This window comes from Hirundo rustica, chromosome 4 (genome assembly GCF_015227805.2).
Source record: "Hirundo rustica isolate bHirRus1 chromosome 4, bHirRus1.pri.v3, whole genome shotgun sequence".
In the NCBI taxonomy this organism is placed as follows: Eukaryota; Metazoa; Chordata; class Aves; order Passeriformes; family Hirundinidae; genus Hirundo; species Hirundo rustica.
This window is the reverse complement of record NC_053453.1, coordinates 52074842-52097605: the sequence shown is the minus strand read 5'-3', so window position 1 is coordinate 52097605 and position 22764 is coordinate 52074842. Positions and strand designations below refer to the sequence as shown.

Below are 22764 nucleotides of genomic sequence, written 5' to 3'. Positions count from 1 at the left end.
CATTCCGAGGCCCCAACCGCAGCCGCGCCAGTCATGGCTTCGGGCCTCCGCGGCGTGGCGGGGGGAAGCGCTGTAGAAGCGGCAGTGGCGTAGCAGCTGCATTCCGCCCCGTGTGACGCCTCTCCCCTGTTGTTCTTGCCGCCAGCCCCCGCCGTGGAGCGGGTTCCCCGTCGCGGGCGAGGCAGGCGGTCTCCGGGAACTCCTAAGCGGGCGCGGCGCCGCTCATTGGCGGCGGGCCGCGTGCGGTGATGGTGTCAGCGGCGCCGCGGCTCAGAGAGGCCCCGGCATGCGCCGTGCGGCCCGACCATGTTGCGCCTCCTGCAGCAGGGGCTGGTCCTGGCGACCCGGGGCTGTCGCACCGCCGCAGGTCAGACACCCCTCCTCCCCCACACCCCGACACTGCCCGCGGCTCCGGTAGCGACAGCCGACTATCGCCGCTTACAGCCCCGCTTTAGTTTCTCGGCTCGCGGGAAAGCGGCTCTCCCCGGCGGCGCAGTGGCAGCCCTGGTCAGGGCTGAATCCAAGGGAAGAACAGGCAGTAACTTGAATAATTAAGCAACGGTAGAAAACTCCTCGCTGCCTTCAAGGTGTTGCTTTATTTGATATCCGCCGTGATGATGTCCGCCGCTCTCCTGTTTGTCTGCTGTGTATGTGGAGAAAAACAGTAGAAACACCACATTTAAACTAGACTGCAAAAAAACCGTAGTTACGTTTCACTGCCCGGGTCTCCAGGCAAGCATCACATAGTGAATGCTTCATGTTGTGACTATTAGTTGTCACGCATAAATGATCTTCAATTAGAGGCTAATCATACTGGCTCCTATAGCATATCCACGGTCTGTATGTTTTGCTCGGAGTCTCAGCTACCTGAAAAGCATGTGTTATCCTTGCTTATGCTGGTAAAGAGTTAATAGTATTTGTTCTAACAATGGCAGCACAAATTGGTTTTCTAGTAGGCACATGGTAAGCAACATAACAAGCAACCACTTTCCAAAACATCAAATAGATGTTTACCTTCTGACTACCCTCTCCTTCCTGCAGGTCTGGATGATTTGTATTCAGGCAAAGGCATTTCTTCAGTTGCAAAAGGCTGTGGCTGAGAATTTTAAAGTTTATGACAACTCATTTTTAATTTTAGATTTTGTTTCATTGTGCCCATTCCCAGCTCACAGATGCATACTTGTAGTTGTCTAAAACTCAGCTGCTTTGGCTGTATGTGCATTTGGAAGTGGGATATGTAACTATTCAGTTTGGCTAATGGTGCTGCTATTGAAGGTCAATACATAAACAGGGACTCTTGGGTATCCTCCAGACAGGAAAAGAAAATCACATTCCTGTGTAAACCTGTTTATTTGATGTATATATACCTGTTTGTTTGATGCTTTCTTTGCAGCATTATTAGTAAAAAAAAACAACTGTAAAGGCCTTGAAAACCTTATAATTGTTCCAGATAAGAGAAATATTTTGAAGACATGGTCAAGAGACAATATACAGGTGTGGTACTTGGAGCCTAGTGGTGTTTGAGGGGAAGCGAGGGAAGGAGAGTGCTGAGTGCCTCGTGAACACCAGTTGTATGAGTTGGGATGTGCAAACCAACAGAGCTTCCTGGCTTTTGTTGCTGGATTGTCAGATTTAGCATATGTTTGATTCTATCTGTTCCATGAATATTTGATTGTCATTTGAGTTGTGTGCACATTGTTTCATAAACTATTGTGATGCAGAGCAAATGGAGAAGTTAAGGAGGGATATTTTTTGTCATATAAATGAAGGAATGCTGCTAAGAGTCTGATGATTAGACTACAGTTCTGCAGTTTCCTAACTGGAAAGTTTTGGGGTTTTTTTTACCTTGACATGTGCTGCATTTCTTTTCCTCTAGTTTCCAAGTCATGTGCTCTCCGAAGATTTTCCATCCAGCCTGCCCAGCAGAAGAAGATTCCAAACCGGTATTTGGGCCAGCCCAGCCCCTTCACACACCCACATCTGCTTAAACCAGGTGAGGTTTGGGCTCTGCATGAGCCAGTCATTGATATTTTCTTGTCTATCTGAATGAATTGATTTGCTGCATCATAGAGTTGACTGTGGTTTCAGCTGTTTATGACTACCTTCATTAGCCAGTAATTATATTTAGTAGCTAATTTCCTTGTCTGAGATAATACTGATGCCAAAAATAGGCTTCACATGTGATGGCTTTCATAGCTTCTTTCTTTTTTCTCATGACGTGCTCAGGGTTGAGCACTCACTTACTTGAGTGCTGCAAACCTTTTGTGGCAGTACCATTCTGTGGGCTTGTCCTGCAAATAAATATGGTTTTTATTAAGAGGGAGTCTTTTGTGCAAGCTGAACTGTCAGAATGGTTCATATTCCATGTCTTGTGAGTCACAAAACAAAGGTGCAGTTTGGCAAAGGTGAATGAGAAGGGACGTTGATAGATGGACACCACTTGTATAAAGAATGTGCCCTGCTCAGAGGAGTATTCAATATGAGGAAAAGGAGAAAAAGAAACTTGTGACTATGAAGTTAGACAGTACTAATAGAAGCTGAGGCTCTGCATTTTTTTGAGATTCATGAAAATGAGCATGTAGGCATAAGATGGCCACAGTTAAATCTAAAAAAACAAACAAAAAATTGCAGCAAAAATATATTCAAGAATATGTTCAGGAAAACATTCTGTGTTCTTCCTTAGGTGGGTATAAAGGGAGAACAGATGAATATGTGTGTGTATATATACACTTCTGTATTTAATTTTAGAGTATTTCAGGTCAGAAGGAACCTCACACAGTTAACAGGTTCCCCCTGTGCTCAAAGATGGGCTAACTTCAGCATTAGATCTGGTTGCTTAGGGCACTCATTGACAGCTCACAGTAAACGAGGCTGACTCATTAAATTGCAGCCGAAGCACTGGAAGTGAATTCTAGCTATCCAAGGTATTTTTCCATTTAATAAAGTAGAGGTGGTTTCCTTAAAATAACATGACATTGTTTAATTGCAATTATTGTTTTAAAAAGCAAGTGCCTTTAATGCAAAGAGAATTTCCAGGCCTCGCAGTTGGAAGACAGCTAGGATCCCCATGTTTCACCCCATTGCAGCTTGTGAAATTTACTGCACTGTGGCAATTAAAAAGCTGACTGGAATGCAGTGGAACGTAGGAAATTTGCAGTATGACATGTGAGGCCAGATTGCATTAAAACAATTTCTGTGTTCTTTGTAATTTCTACTTTTACAGAGTAAAATAAATGCGGGGGTTTGGGGTTTGTTTGGTTCATTTTAAAGACTTTTACATCTAATAGGTATTAAGGATATAATTGAAAAGGTGTAAAAAATAATGCAAATCGAACTTCCCCTTCCCACTGCACTCATGCAAGAATCCACTTGCAGTACAAGTCCAGTGTCAGTTTTTGTTCTAGAATTGTCACTGTGTAATACATAAAAGAGGAAGAAAATATTATGAATATAGAACATTAACAAACGGTATCAAAATTCAATCTATGTTAAAGTAGGGTATTAGCCAAATACTGATTAAGGCTCTTATATTAATTTAGATCATAATTAGGGAGTATCACAATTTTAAAAATACATACTTCAGCTGTTGCTGGTTGTCCTTTGAACTTCAGTCCTGTTTTGGTGGGTATCTTGATTGTTGTACTTCATGTCTTTTGGGACTGGAGCAGTTGAAAGAGTACCTTCATCTGAGAATTCATTTGCTTAGTTGGTGTTACTAGAAATACAGTATTTAATTTTAGAAAAATTTGAATTGTTAAATATTGAGAAAAGCTACATGTGCCCTGGAGAAGATCCCGTCTCTTAAAAGGAGTCTGATGGCAGCTTGCAGTCTGTGGTTTTATTTCTGTGTGGAATCTAGTAACTGGTTAGGCTCTGCAACCTCTGTTCTTCTGCCTCATCTCCCTGAATCTCTGACACTCAATCTGCCCCTTGTGATTTAGAAGTAGTCACTTTATGAGTTGACTTAGTGTGTATTTGAACAAACATTCTAGCTTTATCTGAGGAAATTAATGCTTAACCTCAGGAGGCAAACTTCTGTTCAATGTCCATGCTGTAAAACCCATCAAGTTTTAGCAGTCAAAGTTCAGTTTGCCTTGCCCCTTCCCCCTTTTTTTTTTTTTACACATTCTCTGCAAACGTTTGGATGTTTGTTTAAATCTACCAGGTTTTGTAATTTTTGCCTTTGCTCAGAAATATGTAACACAGCATCCAATTGGTTAAAACCGATGTCTGTCTTTGCATGATGGAGAAGCAGCCTGAATGAGGATGTGCTGAAGGGATGGAAGCTGAAGAGGAGCAAGGGAAAGGCTTATGAGAGATTACAAAGAAGCCATGCACATGTAAGGCATCAGGGAGTAGGCAGGAATCTGGTGTGTGACTAGTAAAATACCCTTAGTGCCTTGAATTTCTCCCTCTGATTTGTTTTGTATTCACAGGAGAGGTAACCCCAGGATTGACACAGGTGGAATATGCTCTTCGCCGACACAAACTGATGGTGTTGATCCAGAAGGAAGCCCAAGGCTGGGACGGTTTGGACCACACAGTGATTCTGCTGTCCAACCCCACATACTACATGAGCAATGACATTCCCTATATTTTCCACCAGGACACTAATTTCCTGTACCTCTGTGGGTTTCAGGAGCCTGACAGCATCCTAGTGCTGCAGAGCATTCCTGGCAAAGCACTGCCGTCTCACAAATCCATACTTTTTGTGCCCCGGAGAGATCCAAATCGAGAACTGTGGGATGGGCCTAGATCAGGCCCAGATGGGGCAATTGCTCTCACAGGAGTAGATGAAGCTTATACCATTGAGGAGTTCAGACACTTGGTGGCCAAGCTGAAAGGTAACAAAAAATAGAGAGGGAATGAGATGAGATGTGATCTGCAGAGTCTCAATGGTACAGGTTTGGGAGGTGGTCTGTGACATCACTTTGAGACTAAAATGAACTTCGGGAGGGGCAGGGAGTGTGGCGGTGGCAAAAGCAGTTGAAAGTTTATGTTAGGTCTTTGAGGGCTACCAATGGATATGTAGTTTTGAAAATTTCTGACTTTCTTGTGTACCCATGTGAATGCCAATCTGCATATCTGTGAAATATTAAGGAATGGGATAAGTAAGGCTGTGTTCCTATTTCAGTCTTATCTGTTTGCTGACAGAGCCGGAACCAGATGATGTATAGGAAACTTGAAGGCTTTTTACTCATAGCAGATTTGGAAAACGATCCACATAGGGAGCTTGTTAGTCCACTGACATTTAACTAGATGATGACTTGCTCCTGACATACAAACATTGCATTCCTTTAAAAATATTCTTCTGCATCTCACATCCCCATGTAGCCTCAATACTTATAATCCAGGGGGGAACTTAAATGCATTATAAAATAAAGCTGAAAAAGGTTCATGACAATATAATAAAGGCAAGTGTGACTTTGGAGGGGTCACACAACTAGAGAGAGAGAATTCTGGAGTATTAAATACCATCTTGGAATCAGTTATTTTATTTCAAAAAAGCATGTCTTGAAAATAGGTAAATCACAGGGCAAAAATGATCAAAGGAAGCATGAAATGTGTGTGAGATACATGCTGAACAGACCTACTCAGCTTAAAAAAAGAGAACACAAGGCAAGGTATGAGATTTGTATAGTTGGAGAAAGCACAGAGGATGATTATGATTGATTAATTGCTGATTTTCTTAATTTTAAAACAAAGGAAACAGTGAATTAAATTATCACATGGCAGGGTTTGGCACCTCTTGAGTTGTAGAGCATTCATGGAAGTTTGGAGTATCAAAATTTAAATGGAGTCAGAAGTTTGTAATTCTGTGAGGAAGAGGTCCATGAAAAGCAGTAAATCAGCTAACCGCAGTACTCTTTAATGAATGCCCAGTTTCTTGGACACTTTTTATAAAGCATCTGCTAATGGTTGCTGTCACCAAAGAGGGGGGGCCTGGGTGGACATCAGCAGTGACTCACCATGGCTTTTCTACTCATTTGCATTTAAAATGTTCTTATGAGAAGAATATCGGTGCTAACTGATGTTCTGAATAAATTTCCACTATGAGTAAATGTGCTTGTTCTCAGTAAGCTCATCTTCTTTGAATGGCTGAGATAAGCAGTTGTTTCCCCAAGTGTCTCCTTAGGTGTTGTTGATAAAGATCTTCATTCCATGCAAAAAGTTAAATTACTTTCCACTGTCAGTGTGGACAGGCTGAATGGGAGAACGATTCAGAAGGTACACTGAGATGTGATGGCTGCTTAGCTTACACAAGTCCAACTTTGACACCTGAATTCTGAATGGATCTGAGCCAGATGCATATATTCGGTGATGGCTGAAAACCCCCTTATTTACCCAGAAGTGGGGATTTGTCAAATCAGTATGCTATGAATCGGTCATCTTACAAACAGAAGAGATTGCTCTTATTTTGTGACAGTGAAAGTGTCTATATAGTCTGTCAATGTAGATTCAGAGAATATTATTTTTCTCAAATACAGCAACAGATCTCATTTAGGATGAGTTAATTTAGTATAGGGAGGACATTTCTGCATTTATTTTAGTCTGTGTCAACTTTTGTTTTGTATTCCAGGTGAGTCACACATGGTTTGGTATGACTTGAGAAAACCAGTGCATGCAGAGCTGCACTCTGACTACATGCAGCCCCTGGCTGAGGTAAAAGCTCGGAGCAAAAACCGCATCCAGGGCGTTCGTCATCTCGTGCAAAACCTTCGTCTGATCAAATCCCCTGCAGAGATTGAGAGGATGAAGATAGCTGGCCGGGTGACAGCAGAGGTAATGGGGTTGTGTGCTCTCCTAATGAACCAGTGCATTCCCTTGAGGAGGTGGCATGAGTTGGAAGGAGAGCTTTGGTCTAATCTGTTACTGAACTGCTCTGTCTCAACCACTGGCTGGGCTTGGCTCCCTCCACAGGACAAGGAGGAACGGGGAGACAGCTTGGACTACCAGATTCTCTCAATTAGCATAACTTCAGTGAAGAAAAGCCAGCAGCTATTAGACTTTGTTTAAAAGCAAAGGCTAGCCTTTTCATTATCTTCCCAGCTTCCTCTCTACTTTCCAAAATAGTTTTCTTTCTCATCTAATCTGTTTATTTTGAGGAAATAGGATTTTTATGAAGATGTTTCCTATGTATGTGTCTGCATTCCCCCTTTACCCTCAAATACCTTTTGAACTCATTGGCCACTTTTAGACAAATTTGACAGGTACCTCAAATGCAGCTATGTTTTCGTAAATATTATTAAAATAGATAGCCAAATAGACAAGAGAGGCACAGATTGTCCTTCTCTGAAGGAAAAGCTGCATAAGGCAATCCTATTATACCTGAGGGAATCCAGGGGTGAGATGACTTCTGAAATGCCAAACCATGGGATCAGTCTCAATGATCTAAACCTGTGGGGGGTTTTTTTGGTGTTGGTGGTGGTTTTTTGGGGTGTTTTTGTGTGTGTGGGTGTGTGGGTCGTTGGTTGGTCAGTCCGCCGGGGGGGGGGCTGTATGTGTTTTGGTGTGTGGTTTTTTGGTTTTTTTTTTGTGTTTGTTTTTTTTTTTTTTTAAACAAAAAACCACCACCTACTAATCAGTCATCCCCCAAATACCATTTCTTAGGGTTTAGATCTTAACTGATTCTAGTCTTGACAGCACTTTCACCAAAGAAGTTGGTGAAACCCTCTGATTCTGGGCCAGCTGATTTTTGGGCCTTCTTCAAGAGACAACAGGTGGAAAAAAGACAATTCAAGCTCCTTTGCTAACTGAAAGTCCCTTCTTTTTTATAGGCTTTCACAGAGACGATATTTGCCAGTAAATCCCCCATGGATGAAGCCTTTCTGTACGCAAAGGTGAGTACTTTGTAGCTGGAAGTGAGATAGAAGGGACGGATATTGGTTATCCTTCCAGGAAACCAGAAATGTCAGATCTCTTTATTCACCCAACTCTTGTGGTTCCTTGGACGTGCAGAAGAGTCAGTGTGAGGAATTCTTCAGCTGTACTTCCTGTACCCTTATTTAAGGAGTGTAGCATTTGTCTAAGTTTCTCTCTGTTGATGTCTTTTTGTACTATGTTGAAATGCAAAACCTGCTAAACAACTGGAGATAAAGTTATTGTTTTATTCCATAATACAGATCTGTTGTACAAAATTTAAGTAGTTGTAACACCTGTTTGTAAAGCCTTCTCTTGCCTCTGGCCTCTTACTACATCAGATTACCACAGCCATCTTGAAGCAGTTTAGATGCCTCAGTTGCAAAACAAGGACTAATTGGCCTGCACATTTGGTAAGGAACTTTGTAATGAATTGCAGTGGGATGCCTGTTCAAGGAACATCAGCAGGATTTGACCCTCTGTTATGACATGGATGGACCTGTGTTGACATGGCACTGGCAGCACTGAGTTGGAAAAACTACTTTAATTAAAGTGTATTTTACAGATCAGTTTTTCAGTCCAGACCAGTACCGTAAAACCTTTTTCCATCTAGGCACCCTGGAGTGTTCTGTCCCTTGTGATTTTGGTAACCATAGAAAAGACATGCTATTAATATTGAGGATCTTTATAGATGTAAATTTATTCATTTCCATGCTTTCAGCAGCTTCATTATTCAAGAAAGGTAAAGATCTTGAGGCTTATGGTGCTTGTTTCTTCTTTCCCTTCCAACATCAAGGTAGTGCATGCTTTCAAACCTTCTTAGTTCAACAGTCATGAAAAATAGATACTGTTGTAAATATACTGGTACTTTGCAATTTTAAAAGACAGAAACAAACCATGACTGTTGTCATGCTGACATATAGGATCTTTGAAAATTCACAAAGTCACATGGCAAATAAGAGTATTAGTTGATATAAGAACAAATCCTCACTTGGATGTATGAAAATAGTGACTGTTTGAGACATTTACAAAATATTGAGCCGCTTGTACCAGAAGGAGCTTCCTGGAGACCTGGTAAAGCCTTGAAAAACTCCTGAAAAAGTGGATGGTTCTGTATTTTTTTTCTCTAGAGTTCTTGAAGAATATTTAAGACTGCTTTCATTTAGTCAACTCACTTTCCAGTTTCACTTTGTATTGTACAAATTAAGAAAACAGTTGTAGGACAAGAATCATTATGGTTCTAGGGCAGTTAATCACCTGAATCTGCACTAATGGTTTCCTCTTCTCCATATTGTTATTCCAGTTCGAATTTGAATGCCGGGCTCGTGGTGCTGACATCTTAGCATACCCCCCTGTTGTTGCTGGTGGCAACAGATCAAACACTTTGCACTATGTGAAGAATAACCAGCTCATCAAGGTAACCCTTGTGCTGTGTCTAGTAACTTGAAATGCAGTGCTGTGATACAAATATATGTTCCCTGGCTGCTGCTTGTTGTTACTGAGCAGATCAAAACACTTAAATACATATTTTTTAAGTGAGCAAGGGAGGAGAATCCTGCCCTGGTTAATTTTACTGTCAGTGGCAGATTCAACTTGTCTTTCTTTCCTCTCAGTTCCTGTTGCAGTATTTTCTGAACAGTGCAAGCACTTGCAAACAAGGTTGCAGATAATTTAGTGAACATGACTGCTCTCACAGCAGTTTGCAGTGCTGTGGCCTCACAAAAGAGGGGAGCCGCTGTTGCAGGTAGAGCAAAGGCACCAGCAGGGATCTTCTGCTGTCCCTTGCATTCTTTGGCCTTGCTTTGCAATACAGGGGCAAAGTGCATTCCTGCTCTGGTAAAGCTGAAAAGCTTTTTGGTTCCATGTAGCCCAGCAAAGCAGTAAAGGGGAACAAGTAGGGAATGGATCAGCCTTAAATGTCAAGAGGTGGAAGAGTAACATGTTTTGTCTTGTTTTGAAGATTCTTATTGAATTGAGCCCTCTCCAGCTTTCCTGACAATAGATATTTAGATTCAGATAAGTATTTTCAGGGGCAGTATTCCCTCACTGCTCTGCTTATTGTTTACTTTTCAGAGGAGCATATTTTTCTTCTGTCTTAAGGCAGAATGAAACTGTCCCACTCTCATTGTCTTTTCTTGAAGCTGGCACGCTAGCAGACCTTGAAATGATCTGCAGAGACAAATGTACAAAAGATATTACAGGCTGCTTTTGGCCTCCTTTGTTGTTCTATCATCCAAGGTCAGGCACGCTGCTGTTAACTCCAGTTGTTTCTGTTAAAGTTGTTCTTTTAAATGACTGTTACTTATTTTTTTCCAAAACTATTAAGTAGGAGGTTAAACCTGTAAACTTGACTCTTCGAAGCTCTGTGTGCTGCTTCCTATAGAACTTGTTTCCAATAAGCTAGTAAAGTGTCTAATTTGGGAGGTATCAGTGTTTCATTCAGTGGGCTCTGCTTTAAAGAAAGAGGACAAGCACAGCATAAGGCATTTACTGGATAATCAAATCACAGGCTGAATTCCTTTAGTCAATAAATTGTTGCTTAGCTTGTTGAAGTGCTTGGAAGATGGCAGATGCTGTAATCTCAGATTTGCCTTAAAGAATTCAACCAGCTATTCTGAAAAAGTTAAAAAGTACAATTTAAATGGATAGTTAATGGCTTGTCTATTCAGTGGGATAGTGAGATCTGCTCATTGCTGGTTTATCTGCTGTGTGTCTGTTAGTGTCACTTAACTGTATACAGTGATAGCAGCTAGCAGTGGAAGCAGTGAAATCTGCTGCTTTATTTTTTCCCTTAATATGCTGCAATTATGCTTTGTCACTCTACTGACAGTCATGGATCTATGGAATGAATCTCTACATGTAGTGTAAATCTACAGAGAATTTAGTCCAAACTTTCTGAACATCTTAGTGCTTTATTTGTTGTTAGCCCCTTTAAGGAGAGAAAGGCAGTGGTTTTGTTTCTGGCCTGTGTCTTTCTTCTGTTTGACTTTTTGAGAGCTGTATAGTCATTGATATGGAATAGTTTTGCTGAAGTGAATTGGAGATTCACATCTCCAAAAATTTTTTCTTCATCACCAGATAGATCCAGAAAAATAGGTTAAAACAGTCAAGAAAGTCCTAGGAGAGAAAGATGAGGTTGTACAAGCTATACACCCGTGCATTTACAGCAGTGATACACTGTCAGATTTTGTGATACAAAGTGGTTTTGCTGAATCCTCCTATCCTATGACAAGGGTAAATTTGTAGCTGTTAGTGATTCTGTGGGGAGCTCAGAAATCCTATGGTTTTGGTGAAAACCCCCTCTGTCTCAGTCACTATAGCTGAGAACTCCTAGTGAAAGGAGTTATAGGCATAATTTGTGTCCTAGTTTAGGGCAAATTTGGGAGAAAACCTCCAAATAGCCTCCCACTGGGAAGCAAACCCAAATGGCCCCTCCTCAACTGGTCTGGGAAGGAATCTCCTTAGAGAAAAGTGGAAAAAAACTATTTATTCAACAAACAAAGTGCCCACAAGCATAAAAAAAATTGAATAATATGAAACAATAAAACCTCTTGTCATTCTGAAGTGAGATGGCAGACTCAGAACATCCTTGCTGTGGGTTGCAGCTCAGCTCACCCAGTCTTATCAGTCCCTCCGGCACTGGAAAATGCTGTTCTGAGCCCCGGTGGGCTGCAGGTGTGAGGTCCAGGTGTCTCTCTGGGTTTTGCTGTCCAGGACAGGTTTAAACAGTCCCAAGAAAAAGAGAAAAAAACAGTCCAGGGAACTTCCCTGCCTCAGCTAGCTAAACTAACTAAAAGCAAAGATCTGTCCTGCTGTCTGTCCGTGCTTCAGACGAACACAGTCCAGGAACCGGAATGCAGAGGAGTCAGGCAGTTTCTGCAAACAAACAGCGTGCTTCTTCTTTCCCCCCACCTTCACTCTTAGAACCAGTCTTAAAGGTACAGAACATAATATCCAACATAAACAGAACAGATGATTGGAGATACAAGCATCATAAAGTCACCCTAGGACAATTTGATGGAGTAAGCAATCCAGGTGTGAATAGGACTCAAGTCTCAGAGAGCAGAATAGTTCTTTTTTTTTTTACTCCAAGGTCTTAATCTTAAAAGTTCAGATAGTAGATAAGCATAACAGAGACTACCTTGCAGAGAAACAGTCCAACTGGAATTGCCTATTTATAAACATCTGGGATATTACTCTGCAAAAAGAATTCATATTTCTGCAGCTGCATTGTGAAAACAGAGGAATAACCTCCCTTCCTGCTCTCAGACAGAAAAATCAATAGAAATTAATAGCTGGACTGACCCACAGAGCATTCTTTCCTGTTATTCTCTAGGATGGTGAACTGGTCTTGCTAGATGGTGGATGTGAATTCTCCTGCTATGTGAGTGACATCACACGTACCTGGCCTATCAATGGAAAGTATGCTGCAATAAGTTTTTTGAAGAATTTTGATAAGTTCTTAAGCAATTGATGGATTAAGTGTGTATTTAATCATAGTTTTACCATGTCCCATTCTGTGGTGCTTCAGAGTAATCAAATTATATAAAGTAATTGTTCAGCTGTATTCCCCACTGCCTCATTAATTACTGCATGAATATTATTGCTATTTTTAGCTATTACAGCATTTTCAAAGTGCAGAGAGGGCTTTTGTACATTCAGCTGTGGCTGACTACAATTGTGTGTAAGAAAACAGGAGTTTCAGTTGATGTGTACCTAGCTCTGCCAGTTGTGAATTTGCTGGTGTCGCCTTTCATACAGTGAGACAGTTGCTTTGCTTTCTGGTTTTCCTCTCTCCATCCTTGAACCAAATCTGTCCCCAGAATGGGTTCTGGGGACAGAACCTCTTTTCTCTTGGAAACAGAGACTTAGTTGTGAGATATTCCTTTACTCAATGGCCTTCAGGTTCACCAAACCCCAAGCAGAACTGTATCAAGCTGTCCTGGATATCCAAAAGTCCTGCTTGAGCCTCTGCTCCCCTGGCATGAGTCTCGAAAATATCTACAGCCTCATGCTGAGCCTTATTGGACAGAAACTGAAAGACTTGAGTGTCTTGGAGAACAGCATCACTGACAGCCATTTCTTCAAGGTACTTCAAGTTTTTTTACTCTAGTTTATCCCTGTTTATCTAGTTTTCTCCTAATAATCCTGATTGTTTTGTCCTTGGATACTTTTAGGGCCTTTATTTGGGTCAGGAATGTGGTTTCAGGATGTCTCATCTATTTGCTGCTACACTGTGCTTTAATTCATGTTGTGGGCTAGTCTCAGCACAGGAATGATTTTCTCTGAGACAGGGCTAAGCTCCAAGATGTGATTGACCCTTTCTGGTGCACAATTTAGTCTGAAGCAATTCCCATTCTTATATGCACATGGTGTGAATATTTGTTCCTTGGCTCTTGCTGTTTTACTTTGCAAATCCGTTCCATTGCTCTGCACTACTTGCCAGTGCAGAAACAGCTTTAGAGCACAGTGTGAAGGGAACTATAGGCACATGGGCACTAACACAAGATTCTGGGTCCGGGGTTGACTGCATCTGTACTTTTGTGGTCTGTTTAACATTGCATAAATCTGCAGTCCCACTAAAAGGTACAGCATATTCTCAGTCATTCCACTTACTGCCTCTTCTGCACCATTTTGTGTCAGTACTGGGATTCACAGAGTTGCCTGGTGAGCAAGACTGGGAAACTGGTATGCCTTAGAGCTGAACCTGCAGATAAATAGGATTGGTTTGCAGTTAGAGAAGTTTATCCAGTCACTCTCACTGCAGAGCTGCATGATTGCTGATGCCAATACTGGAAAGATTGCGGAACCAGGTGACGGCACTCCGGCTTTTGGCAGCCGGACAGGTTCCTGCCAGATTTTGGTGCCGGTGCCATGGCAGCCCTGGCTGCTGCCTGTGGACGAAGGGTGGCGTGCTGGATTCTTCCAGCAGATGGAAGCACAGCCAGACGGGAGCAGCACCTGCAGCTCAGTCCTCTGGGAAAGAGCAGCATGGAACAGGGAGGAGATCTCGCCAATTCCTGCTTTGGAGGGAGGGAGATTAGGATCGTGCGGGGCGGGGGGGGGGTGGGGAAGGCAGTGTCCATGCCTTGTGGAGGTGAATTAAAATCATGCTGTAGCTACTGAATGAAATAGGCACAGCATTCACTCTCTTGTGCATAGGAGACCACTTTCACAGCCCTGAGCAGCTGTATCTGCTGCTGTCAGTTGTGAAGGTCTGCTGATAGGAATCATGCAGGGCTTGAATGTTTAAGGAATGGAAAGGGTTCGGGCGGCAAAGCTCAGCGATTTGCAAATTGACATCTTGCCTGACATGCTGAGATGGTGATGGGTTTGAGCTGTTCTTTTCAGTGCAGGGGAAAGGCAGTCTGCAGTGTGCTCATTACAGGTACCTGGTACTAGTGGGATTTAAGGGCCATCCAGTTCTAGTAAATGGAAGGCAGGCCCTGGTGACCTAGGCATGGCAGTAAGACTGCTAGTAAAGCACAAAACTATTCTGTCTCTCTTCCTTGTCTTTTCTATTGGAACAAGTTGGGCTGTGTTTAACTCCTTCTGTGATGCTTGCTCTGTCTTCTCTTAGGCTGTTCGAAAGTACTGCCCTCATCATGTGGGCCATTACTTGGGCATGGATGTTCATGATACCCCAGATATATCCCGATCGCTCCCATTCCAGCCAGGCATGGTGATAACCATTGAACCAGGTAAAAGCACTCAGTGGACAAAACCGCGCAACACTGAGGGTGACAGTATTGCCTTTTAATAATTAGCTGGTCCTGCAGACCAAAGCATTTAAATCCTTTCTGGTGAAGCTGGAAACTATAGCAGTATTGGAAAGCCTTAGGTTATTCCCCTCCCAAAGTCATTACAGTATTAGAAAACCCTATTTCCTTCCCAAACAGAGCCAAGGTAACATGTAGTGGGAGTAAACTCGAGAAGCAGAGTAATGTAGAGCTCAGACTGTGAAGCATAGGTGAACTGCAGTGTAGATGTCAGGGTTGATTCACCTGTGCTGCATTCTGTGTTCCAGCCACTGCTACCAGTCATTGGTAGTGTCTCAGTCATTGCCGTCTGCAATTACAGGGATTCACAACTTGGCTTTGCAAATTAGGCATACTGTGAGGAATCTTTCTTTCTCCTTGTCACTAGATTTGGAGCTGTCAGCTGGAAACTTAGATTTAATGTGTGCCTCTTCTCTCTCTCTATTTGGAACATTGTTAAAGTCATCACTGTAAATGTAACGCTGAGAGCAAGAAGTGTGAAAATGCCAGTAACTTTGGAAGTTTTTATTAATGTGCTGATATCTGTAGACACAGAGGGACTCTTTCTTTTCTTTGCCCACCACAGCCATGAGTGAGAGGAAGGAGAGTAACTTGCTGTATTAAAAATTCTCAGGATCAAACATGTTATGTTGCTGAAAGTCCAACCCTACTCTCCTGGTGATGGAGTAAGGGAAAGGTGGTGTTCTGGAGAGCGTTGTGTTTTAATTCCCTTTCTTCTTTCAGGCATTTATATCCCTGAAGATGATGTGAGTGCTCCTGAGAGGTTTCGTGGCATTGGTGTGCGCATTGAGGATGATGTTGTGATAACAGAGGATGCACCTCTCGTCTTGTCTGCTGACTGTCCCAAGGATATTTACCACATTGAGCAGATCTGTGGCCGCAGTTCATGATGCTCCTTCTCCATCCCCTTCATCCTCCTTGGGAGACACAACCCCGCAGGGGTGTGGATCCCTTAGCTGGCTGTAGTTGTCAAGTGATGAAAGGCATGGACAGTTGATGGCTGTTTCCAAGCACTGGGCAGTGGAATGCAAAAGGCTTGGATACTGAGGGATGAAAAAACAAAGCAACCTTTTCTGTGTACCATTTTCTTCTGATCTGTGCTGATACTGCACTGTTGTGTGATGTGGGAGTAGATTCACCCCTCTGCTGTGTGGATCCATGTGTTCTGGGGCCCTTGGGGGAGGTTGAATTTTGTCAGAGCCACCAGATGCATAGGTACCACAGCTGAGGCCAAGGCCCCCTTTTTTCCCCCTTAGCAGCAGTTTCACAATAGTCAGATTTTAAAAATGGACCTTTTATAAATGTTGGTTTGGGATAAAAAAGTGTCAGCTTGAATTTTATAGAACCATGTAAGGAGAGAGTCTGGTAATCAGGAAGATGGGTGTGATGGAGAGATGGTTGTGTCTGAAGCCAGTGGAGAATTCATTCAGTATTTTAAGGATAAGTGTTTAGACCTTGTTCAGGCATATGCAAAATAGGCCTATAGCAGGGAAAAACACTTTGTCTTTCATCTTATTGGAGTATTTGGTAATTTCAAAAAGTACAGATAGGGCTCAGAAGGTTAGACATACCTATTCTTGCGGTCTTCCACATTCCCTTCCTTTTGTCCCAAAGGTTCATTCCTTTTTCCTGCTCTGAGTTCCTCTCTACCCTAGGAAGCAGGGCCATGTTGGTTATGCTGGACTCCACTGGTGAGCTGGCAAGCTGTTGCTTGTCACCGAGATGTGAGGTGTCCAGTTCTGGGACAGTCACCGCATGTTTCTGGCTTATTCTTACTGTGTGCTGTAAGTGCTAGCAATTTCAGCACTGTGGTTTTGAAGAGTCTGCCCTATGGTGAGTGTGAAGTCTTTACATAGATTTTATATGGAATTAATTGGAATTAAAAATAATTCTTCTTTTCTAAACTCTGAGGGCATGATAAGAGCTGACTTTTTGGTTTTTCCAAGTGCTCTGACTGTAGTTTTGAAGCAGCTGCAAATGTTACTGGCGATAGGCTGGATGAGGTGTAAAGAGAAGAGTTTTCTACCCTGAACGTCAGCCTACCACCCAGGCCATTGTATGCCATAGTGCATACACCTACTAGAGGCAAGCACAGCATCTGTGTATTTACTGAAAATATGTAGACAGCTATTTAACATGTCTGAAAAATGCCTCTCATCAGAGCATCTCCTGTTATTTACACTTGCTGTTGCATCACCTTACTTCCTTTCTTATGGTAGTTTTCAGTGTTCTTCATCTGTTACTCTAAATTTTCTTTCTCTTCTCTTCCTAGATTGCCTGGTTTTGACCCACTGTGTCACTGCTTTCTAATCAATTTTTCTTTCTTATCAACATCATTGCCTCTTTCCCAGTCCAGCCTAATTGCCCACAGTGAATGTAGCCAGAAGCACGTGGGGAAGGTGGTCAGGGTTCTGGAGTTTGACCTCTGGCTCTGTTGCTGTGTAATCTCTAGCAAAATCGGCACTTCCCCCCGCCCTGCTTTTGGTTTTTTATGTGTTTCACTTAGTGAAGGCTGAATGGGCAGTGTCTTGCATGTCTTATGGTATTTAATGTGAGCTGGGTGCATGCACTTGGGGTTTGAGTTTTGGCACCTAAAAGGCAGCCAAGGCATGCCATAATTTTATTTTCTAAACATGACAAAAATAAATGCTTTTACAGGGTTTAGTATATCAAGTTTCACCTATTTAAGGGAATCTGCTAGTCTCTGCTTGTTAAATACTCCTATGCTGCAGTGATAGCTACAGCCTAAAATATTAGAAGGGAGGCTTCCTGAGTATGAACACAGACCTGATGAATACTTTTAGAGTTGCTCTGATCTGTAATACATTTGTTCCGATTACACCTGTTAAAGCCATATCAGCTGGGCCAAATCTTGGGGATTTCGGAACTATGTAAGCAACTTAAAATAACATTAATCTGAGACATACATGTGTGGGCTGATCTGCACATCTTCCCAGCATCTAACAGAGTTAATAATGGTACTTACTGTAAATAAGCCTTTAAAATGCATATATACAAATTATTTTTAAAACAATTTGTAGGAAGTCATTTCTCAGGCCACCAAGTTGCATGCTGTTGAATAGATATACTCACCTCCAAAAACAGCATTATTTTTCAGGGAGATTTATAAATTGTGTGTGACCAGTCTTGGACTTGAAATAACCTTGTCAAATGTAGGCACACACTAACTCCTACTCCTCTCAGGAAAATCTTGCAACTTGTAAACACCAGTAGATCTTAGGAATGCTGCGTGTGAATGTTCCTGTTAGTAAAGAAGTGTTTGTGATTCTGAGTGAAAAGTAATGGATCTGCTAGGGCTGCTGACTGATTTAGGCCATGCACATTCTATAATTCTTCCACTGTGTTCAGCCATTTTTTTAGCATAAACTGCTGCTGGTTTGAATCTCTTGTTCCACGTAAAGGGTGCATTTTGCAGAAGGTATTAAATCTGCATTTTATGAACCTAAATTTTTGAAGGCTTTTTCTCACTTGTTGCAGAGATTAATAATCTGTGACCTACACATATGCTCCAGTGTCCCTTGCAAACAACAAAACCCTTGAATATTTTACATTTTACCTTCATTAAGAAGCCTTAAAAAGCTTGGTTCTCTGGCTGCTGGCATGGCACATAGCCATGGTGTCTCTCCCCTGTCGCTGATCACATCCTGCCAGACTCTCTGCTTCTGCCACAGAAGAGATTCCTCACTCCAGCCACTTGGGTGCAGGAGCAGCTCTCAGTGGTGGCACAAGTCGACAGCTGCTTGATGAGGGCGTTGGTGGGATCATGGGGAATGAAAGAGAAATTGAGATATACACAAGTTCATGTGGGGAGAGATTTTATTTCACATGGCACAGGTCTTAAGGACATCAGAGTATGAGAGAATATGAGAGCCAGCCATGCCTATGGAGAAGCTTCTTTGCTTCCAGAGGAACCCTGAGAGGCTTTTTGTGGAATCCTTTGAACTCCTCAGGGGAATCCCAGTGGCCTTGCCCTGGAAGAATACCCCATAGAGTTTCCACATAAGCTGAAAGAAAATATTTCCCCCATGGCGCTTTGCAACACTATGTAATCTACCCTTGTCTCATTCTCCCCTATGCTCCTAATTCTCGTGGTTTCTCCTTTCCCTGTTTCCCTGTTGGTTGTGGTATCCCTGGTGGCTGGTCTCGTCTTCCCTACAGGGAAATGCCCTTTCCCCTGCCCCTTGCACCATCCTTGTGCCCTCAGATCATTGGCCACTGACCCCTTTTTAACCTTGTGCACACCACACAGCCAGGTCTTTTGTCCCTGATCCCCTTTGGTGTGCTGGAATAAATCTTTGCTGGAACTTATCATACAAAAGGCCCGTCTTGCCTCTCTTTGCTGAGCTAGCCATAGTGTGTGTGTGTGATGTGTGGACTTGACTGCTTTGCCTGAATCCTACCTAAGCGGCCTTTCCACAGGAGATGCTTATTGGGAAATAGGTAGCAGCACCACCATCTGAACCCTGTGTTGCTACAGCTTTTGGCTTTCTCACTTCACCTTCTAGCAGGGGGCTGCTTTGCCTTGCAGAGAACTAGTGAAGTCCTGTTGTTCAATACAGTCTGAGCAGAGGTACCAATTTGCAGATTTGCTTCTGTCATCAAAGTGGAATGAAATTTGACATTTCACACAATTTGGCATTCTACCTCTATGTGGAAAATACAGTATGGCTTTCCTAAAATTGCATTCATTATTTTGCAAAGGAACATAGTGTAGGAAGTAGCAAACTGAGGTAGCACAGTAAAGAGAATAGAGATGGAGAGTTTTGGGATTGTACAATGCAATAAGAGAAAAATCAGGAGAAGATTGTTTTGGAGCTGCAGAGATGTGTGCCAGGGGGATGGAAGAGCAAGGAGAAAACAACGGGGCATAAACTGACCATTCAGTATGTTGTCAGAATGGTGCAATAGCACCAGAAAACTGGTTATGCTGTTTCATAACCCTGACTGATTTGTCCTACTCAGTAGGGAGGAACAAAAGAGTCAGATTGGATTGATGAACTTGGTCTTAACAGTTAGTTTAATTATTTCTTTTAAAAATCAATAGAATTGTCATATGAGAAAGTTTTATGCAGTTTCAGGCTACTGATTATGTGTCATATTTCAAATAATGCGAAGGGAAAAAGTATGTTTCTAGGCAAAATCTTCATTATGATGGAGGGAGCAAGGCTGAGGTTACATGTTCTTATGCTATCCAAATTACTGCTGTGGAAATTGAGTAATTACTCCCGGGAGAATTACAATAAGGTCAAAAGAGTTATGGTTAAACTTACAAAAAGTCAGTATGAGATAAATGACAAAAATGTTATAATTGTGATATTTAATACTTTATGTAATTGAATAACAAAACTCTGCACTGACACAAAGGGATGGTTTTAAATTTCTTTTAAACTTAGTTGTCCAGAAGCCTGTACAGGCATCTCTTTGTTAGTATGTAGATCTAAAGTGCATTTAATTTTATAATTCTGACATCGTTACAGCACATCTGTTGAATATGCTCCCTACATGTGTGCTCAGCCTCCACTTGATTAAAAATCATCCTTTGGACACTGTCACAGTGCTGGCTCTAGGACTGGGTGTATAAAATTCACTGTATTTAAGAGATAAAACAATAAATTATATTTTAAAGCAGTATTTATAATTGAAGTGGACAGTGAAGCACCAATGATACTCAATTTCAGCTCCTTTCTCCTTCTCAGCTCTTTTCTCCTTCTCAGTTTGTCTTGCTGCCTTAACTGCCTGGCAACTCTGAGCCTTCTTCCTTAGCAACAAGTGGAGCAATGAACCCCTGTCTTCCTGGGACGGCTTATGCCTCAGCCTACCTGGTTGTTTCTCTGAAGCACCACCCAGTATTTGGCTAATCAAAACCAGGCTTTTCAGAAGACAGGCAGAAAGGAACAAGGAAGAATTTCCAGCTCCTCCGTATGTGTTTCCCTTGCTTGCTGACTCATACCACATATGCCTTTTTAACAACTGTGAGAGTTATCCATTAACAATGGCAAATGAAAAAAAAAAATTCCTATGTGGGTAAGTCTGACAATGAGATTTTTGAACAAAGAAGAAGTTAACAAGCAAGCTAGTTCTAGACTCAGAAGTGAAAATATCTACTATAGGCTTCAATATGTTCCTTCCACAGGGATGCTGGGGAAACAAGTAGCACTGCAGAAGCAATGTGCAGTCTCCATTTGGGAGCTTTTTGCAGATGCTGGTCTCAGACATGCTAAGGTACGGCAAAACTGACAGTAGTTAAAGCTCTGTATTGGGCTTTTTCCTCTCGAGACCATAAAGAGCCTGTGGCTTTTAAAAGGAATCTCAGGTTTTCATAATTCAGGCAGAAATATCATGGTAGCACAGGCTGAGAACTCTCAGCCTGTGGTTCAAATAGGAGTTGTTTGCATTCCAGTGACAACTTTTAGAAATGCAGTTCTTTCCAGGGAAATAGCTCACTGCATTTTATTTCTTTGTGAACAAACCAGGCCAATATGAACAATATTTTGTGAGAGGGAGAGAAGCTTAGCTTCTTTTTATTCCCAGCAGAGCAAGACTTCTGCCTCTGTGTGCCTTTGGGATATTCATGCAAAATGGGATTGGCCACTAATCCAAGTTAAGATTGCATGATCTGACTCTCATACCAGGAAATCGTTACCAGATGTCAGGTAATCTCTTATCATGTGAATATTTTACTCAGGTAGTGCTTTAACTTTGGGGACAATATAGTGTTCTTTCAGTCCAATGTGCACAGAGAATGTAAAGTACAACATCTGTTTTGCCTACAGGAGCTACAACCAGCACCTCTGTAATTAATAGTATTCCATCTATGTCATGAGCACACAGCAAATTATTAGAGTCATTCAGAGAAAGCACAGAGGGGATTGGGTTCAAGCTTTCTCTACAGGCCTTGTTCCAGGCTACAAAACTGGTGTTCCTGGTACTGCCTATGAACACCCCTCCTTATCACCTCTTGGCAGAATGACCATTTCTATTGGGTGGCCTCTCCGAAGTTTGTGTTGGCATTTCTGTGCTGTTGGCCCAATGTGTCATCAGGATCTGCTTAACAATTTTAACATTGCTTCTTGGATAGACAAGGTTTCATACAGCATGAGGAGAGTTCTGCTGTGGAGTCAGGTCCGGCTGGCTCCTTGCAAACTGTGCCCTTGGTCCAACAGCCCAGTTGCTTGTGTCTCCCTCTCCTCAGCAGGACAGAGAGGCATGGCCCTACTGACAGCTCAGGAATGTCCTCATATCCCCATGCAGAGGCCTTAATCTCCGTATATCCTCCTAACTCTTTCCCCTCTGGACATGCAGGGGTACCAGTCTGGAGCCAAAAGCTGTAGCCTCTGGTGTGCTTGTTGCACTGACCAATTGTCAGATTCCATATGGTGACACTGATGGTCCTATGATGCATTGCAGTATCTGGTACGTATATTGCTTTCTAATTTATGTTTTATCCTCTTCTTTTTTTTCCAGAAGATGAGCTATTTAACAGCTATATGGGTGTTACTGTGGTGACTGTAACCAGGCAAAACCATGCAGTTTGTACTGAGATCGTCATACATTTGTGGCCTTAGAGATGATTAAGAAGTTTTTAAGGGCTTGTTGTGGGTTCTTGTGGTCTTCCCTGAAGAATAGAGAGAGATTTCTCATGAACTTTCAGTTACACACCATGAAGTAGGAAGGTATCATTCATCTTCAAATGCACAAGTGTATTAATATATATACAAAATCATCACATATTAGGCAAACAAATGTTGTGACTTCTACCTAGTTAGAGATTTAAAAGATGTTTTCTCAAACCATAAATAAGATTCTTTCGATATTTGACTTTATTTCTTTTTGCCTTGTTTGGATTTCTTGTTACATTTAATTTTATCCTAGAAGTTCCAAGGTTTTTAATTCTTGGGGTTTGAATAAATGCATTATCTCTCTAATGTATTTTACTGTAATTCACTGCCATATAGCCTTACCTTTGCTTCCATCTTCAGTGGTTTTTTTCACTTTTATAATATAATTTCCCTGCAGTATGAGGCTTTTTTGGGAGATGGCATTCTGTGATTCTCATCTGAGGAGTGCCTTTGCAAAAAAAGATGAGAATGTATTATCTGAAAGA

At 42.0% G+C, this 22764-nt stretch overlaps 1 protein-coding gene across 1 annotated transcript; it reads left to right on the top strand.

Annotated features, from left to right (window-relative positions):
* The first annotated feature begins 256 nt into the window (after positions 1-256).
* On the top strand, positions 257-18103 carry XPNPEP3 (X-prolyl aminopeptidase 3). The gene is made up of 10 exons (XM_040061959.2): positions 257-367; positions 1877-1993; positions 4437-4844; positions 6581-6783; positions 7779-7841; positions 9164-9277; positions 12197-12282; positions 12766-12949; positions 14441-14561; positions 15363-18103. Exons 1-10 carry the CDS (start codon positions 307-309, stop codon positions 15527-15529), a joined length of 1524 nt encoding a protein of 507 aa, XP_039917893.1. The 5' UTR covers positions 257-306; the 3' UTR covers positions 15530-18103.
* Positions 18104-22764: the final 4661 nt, after the last annotated feature.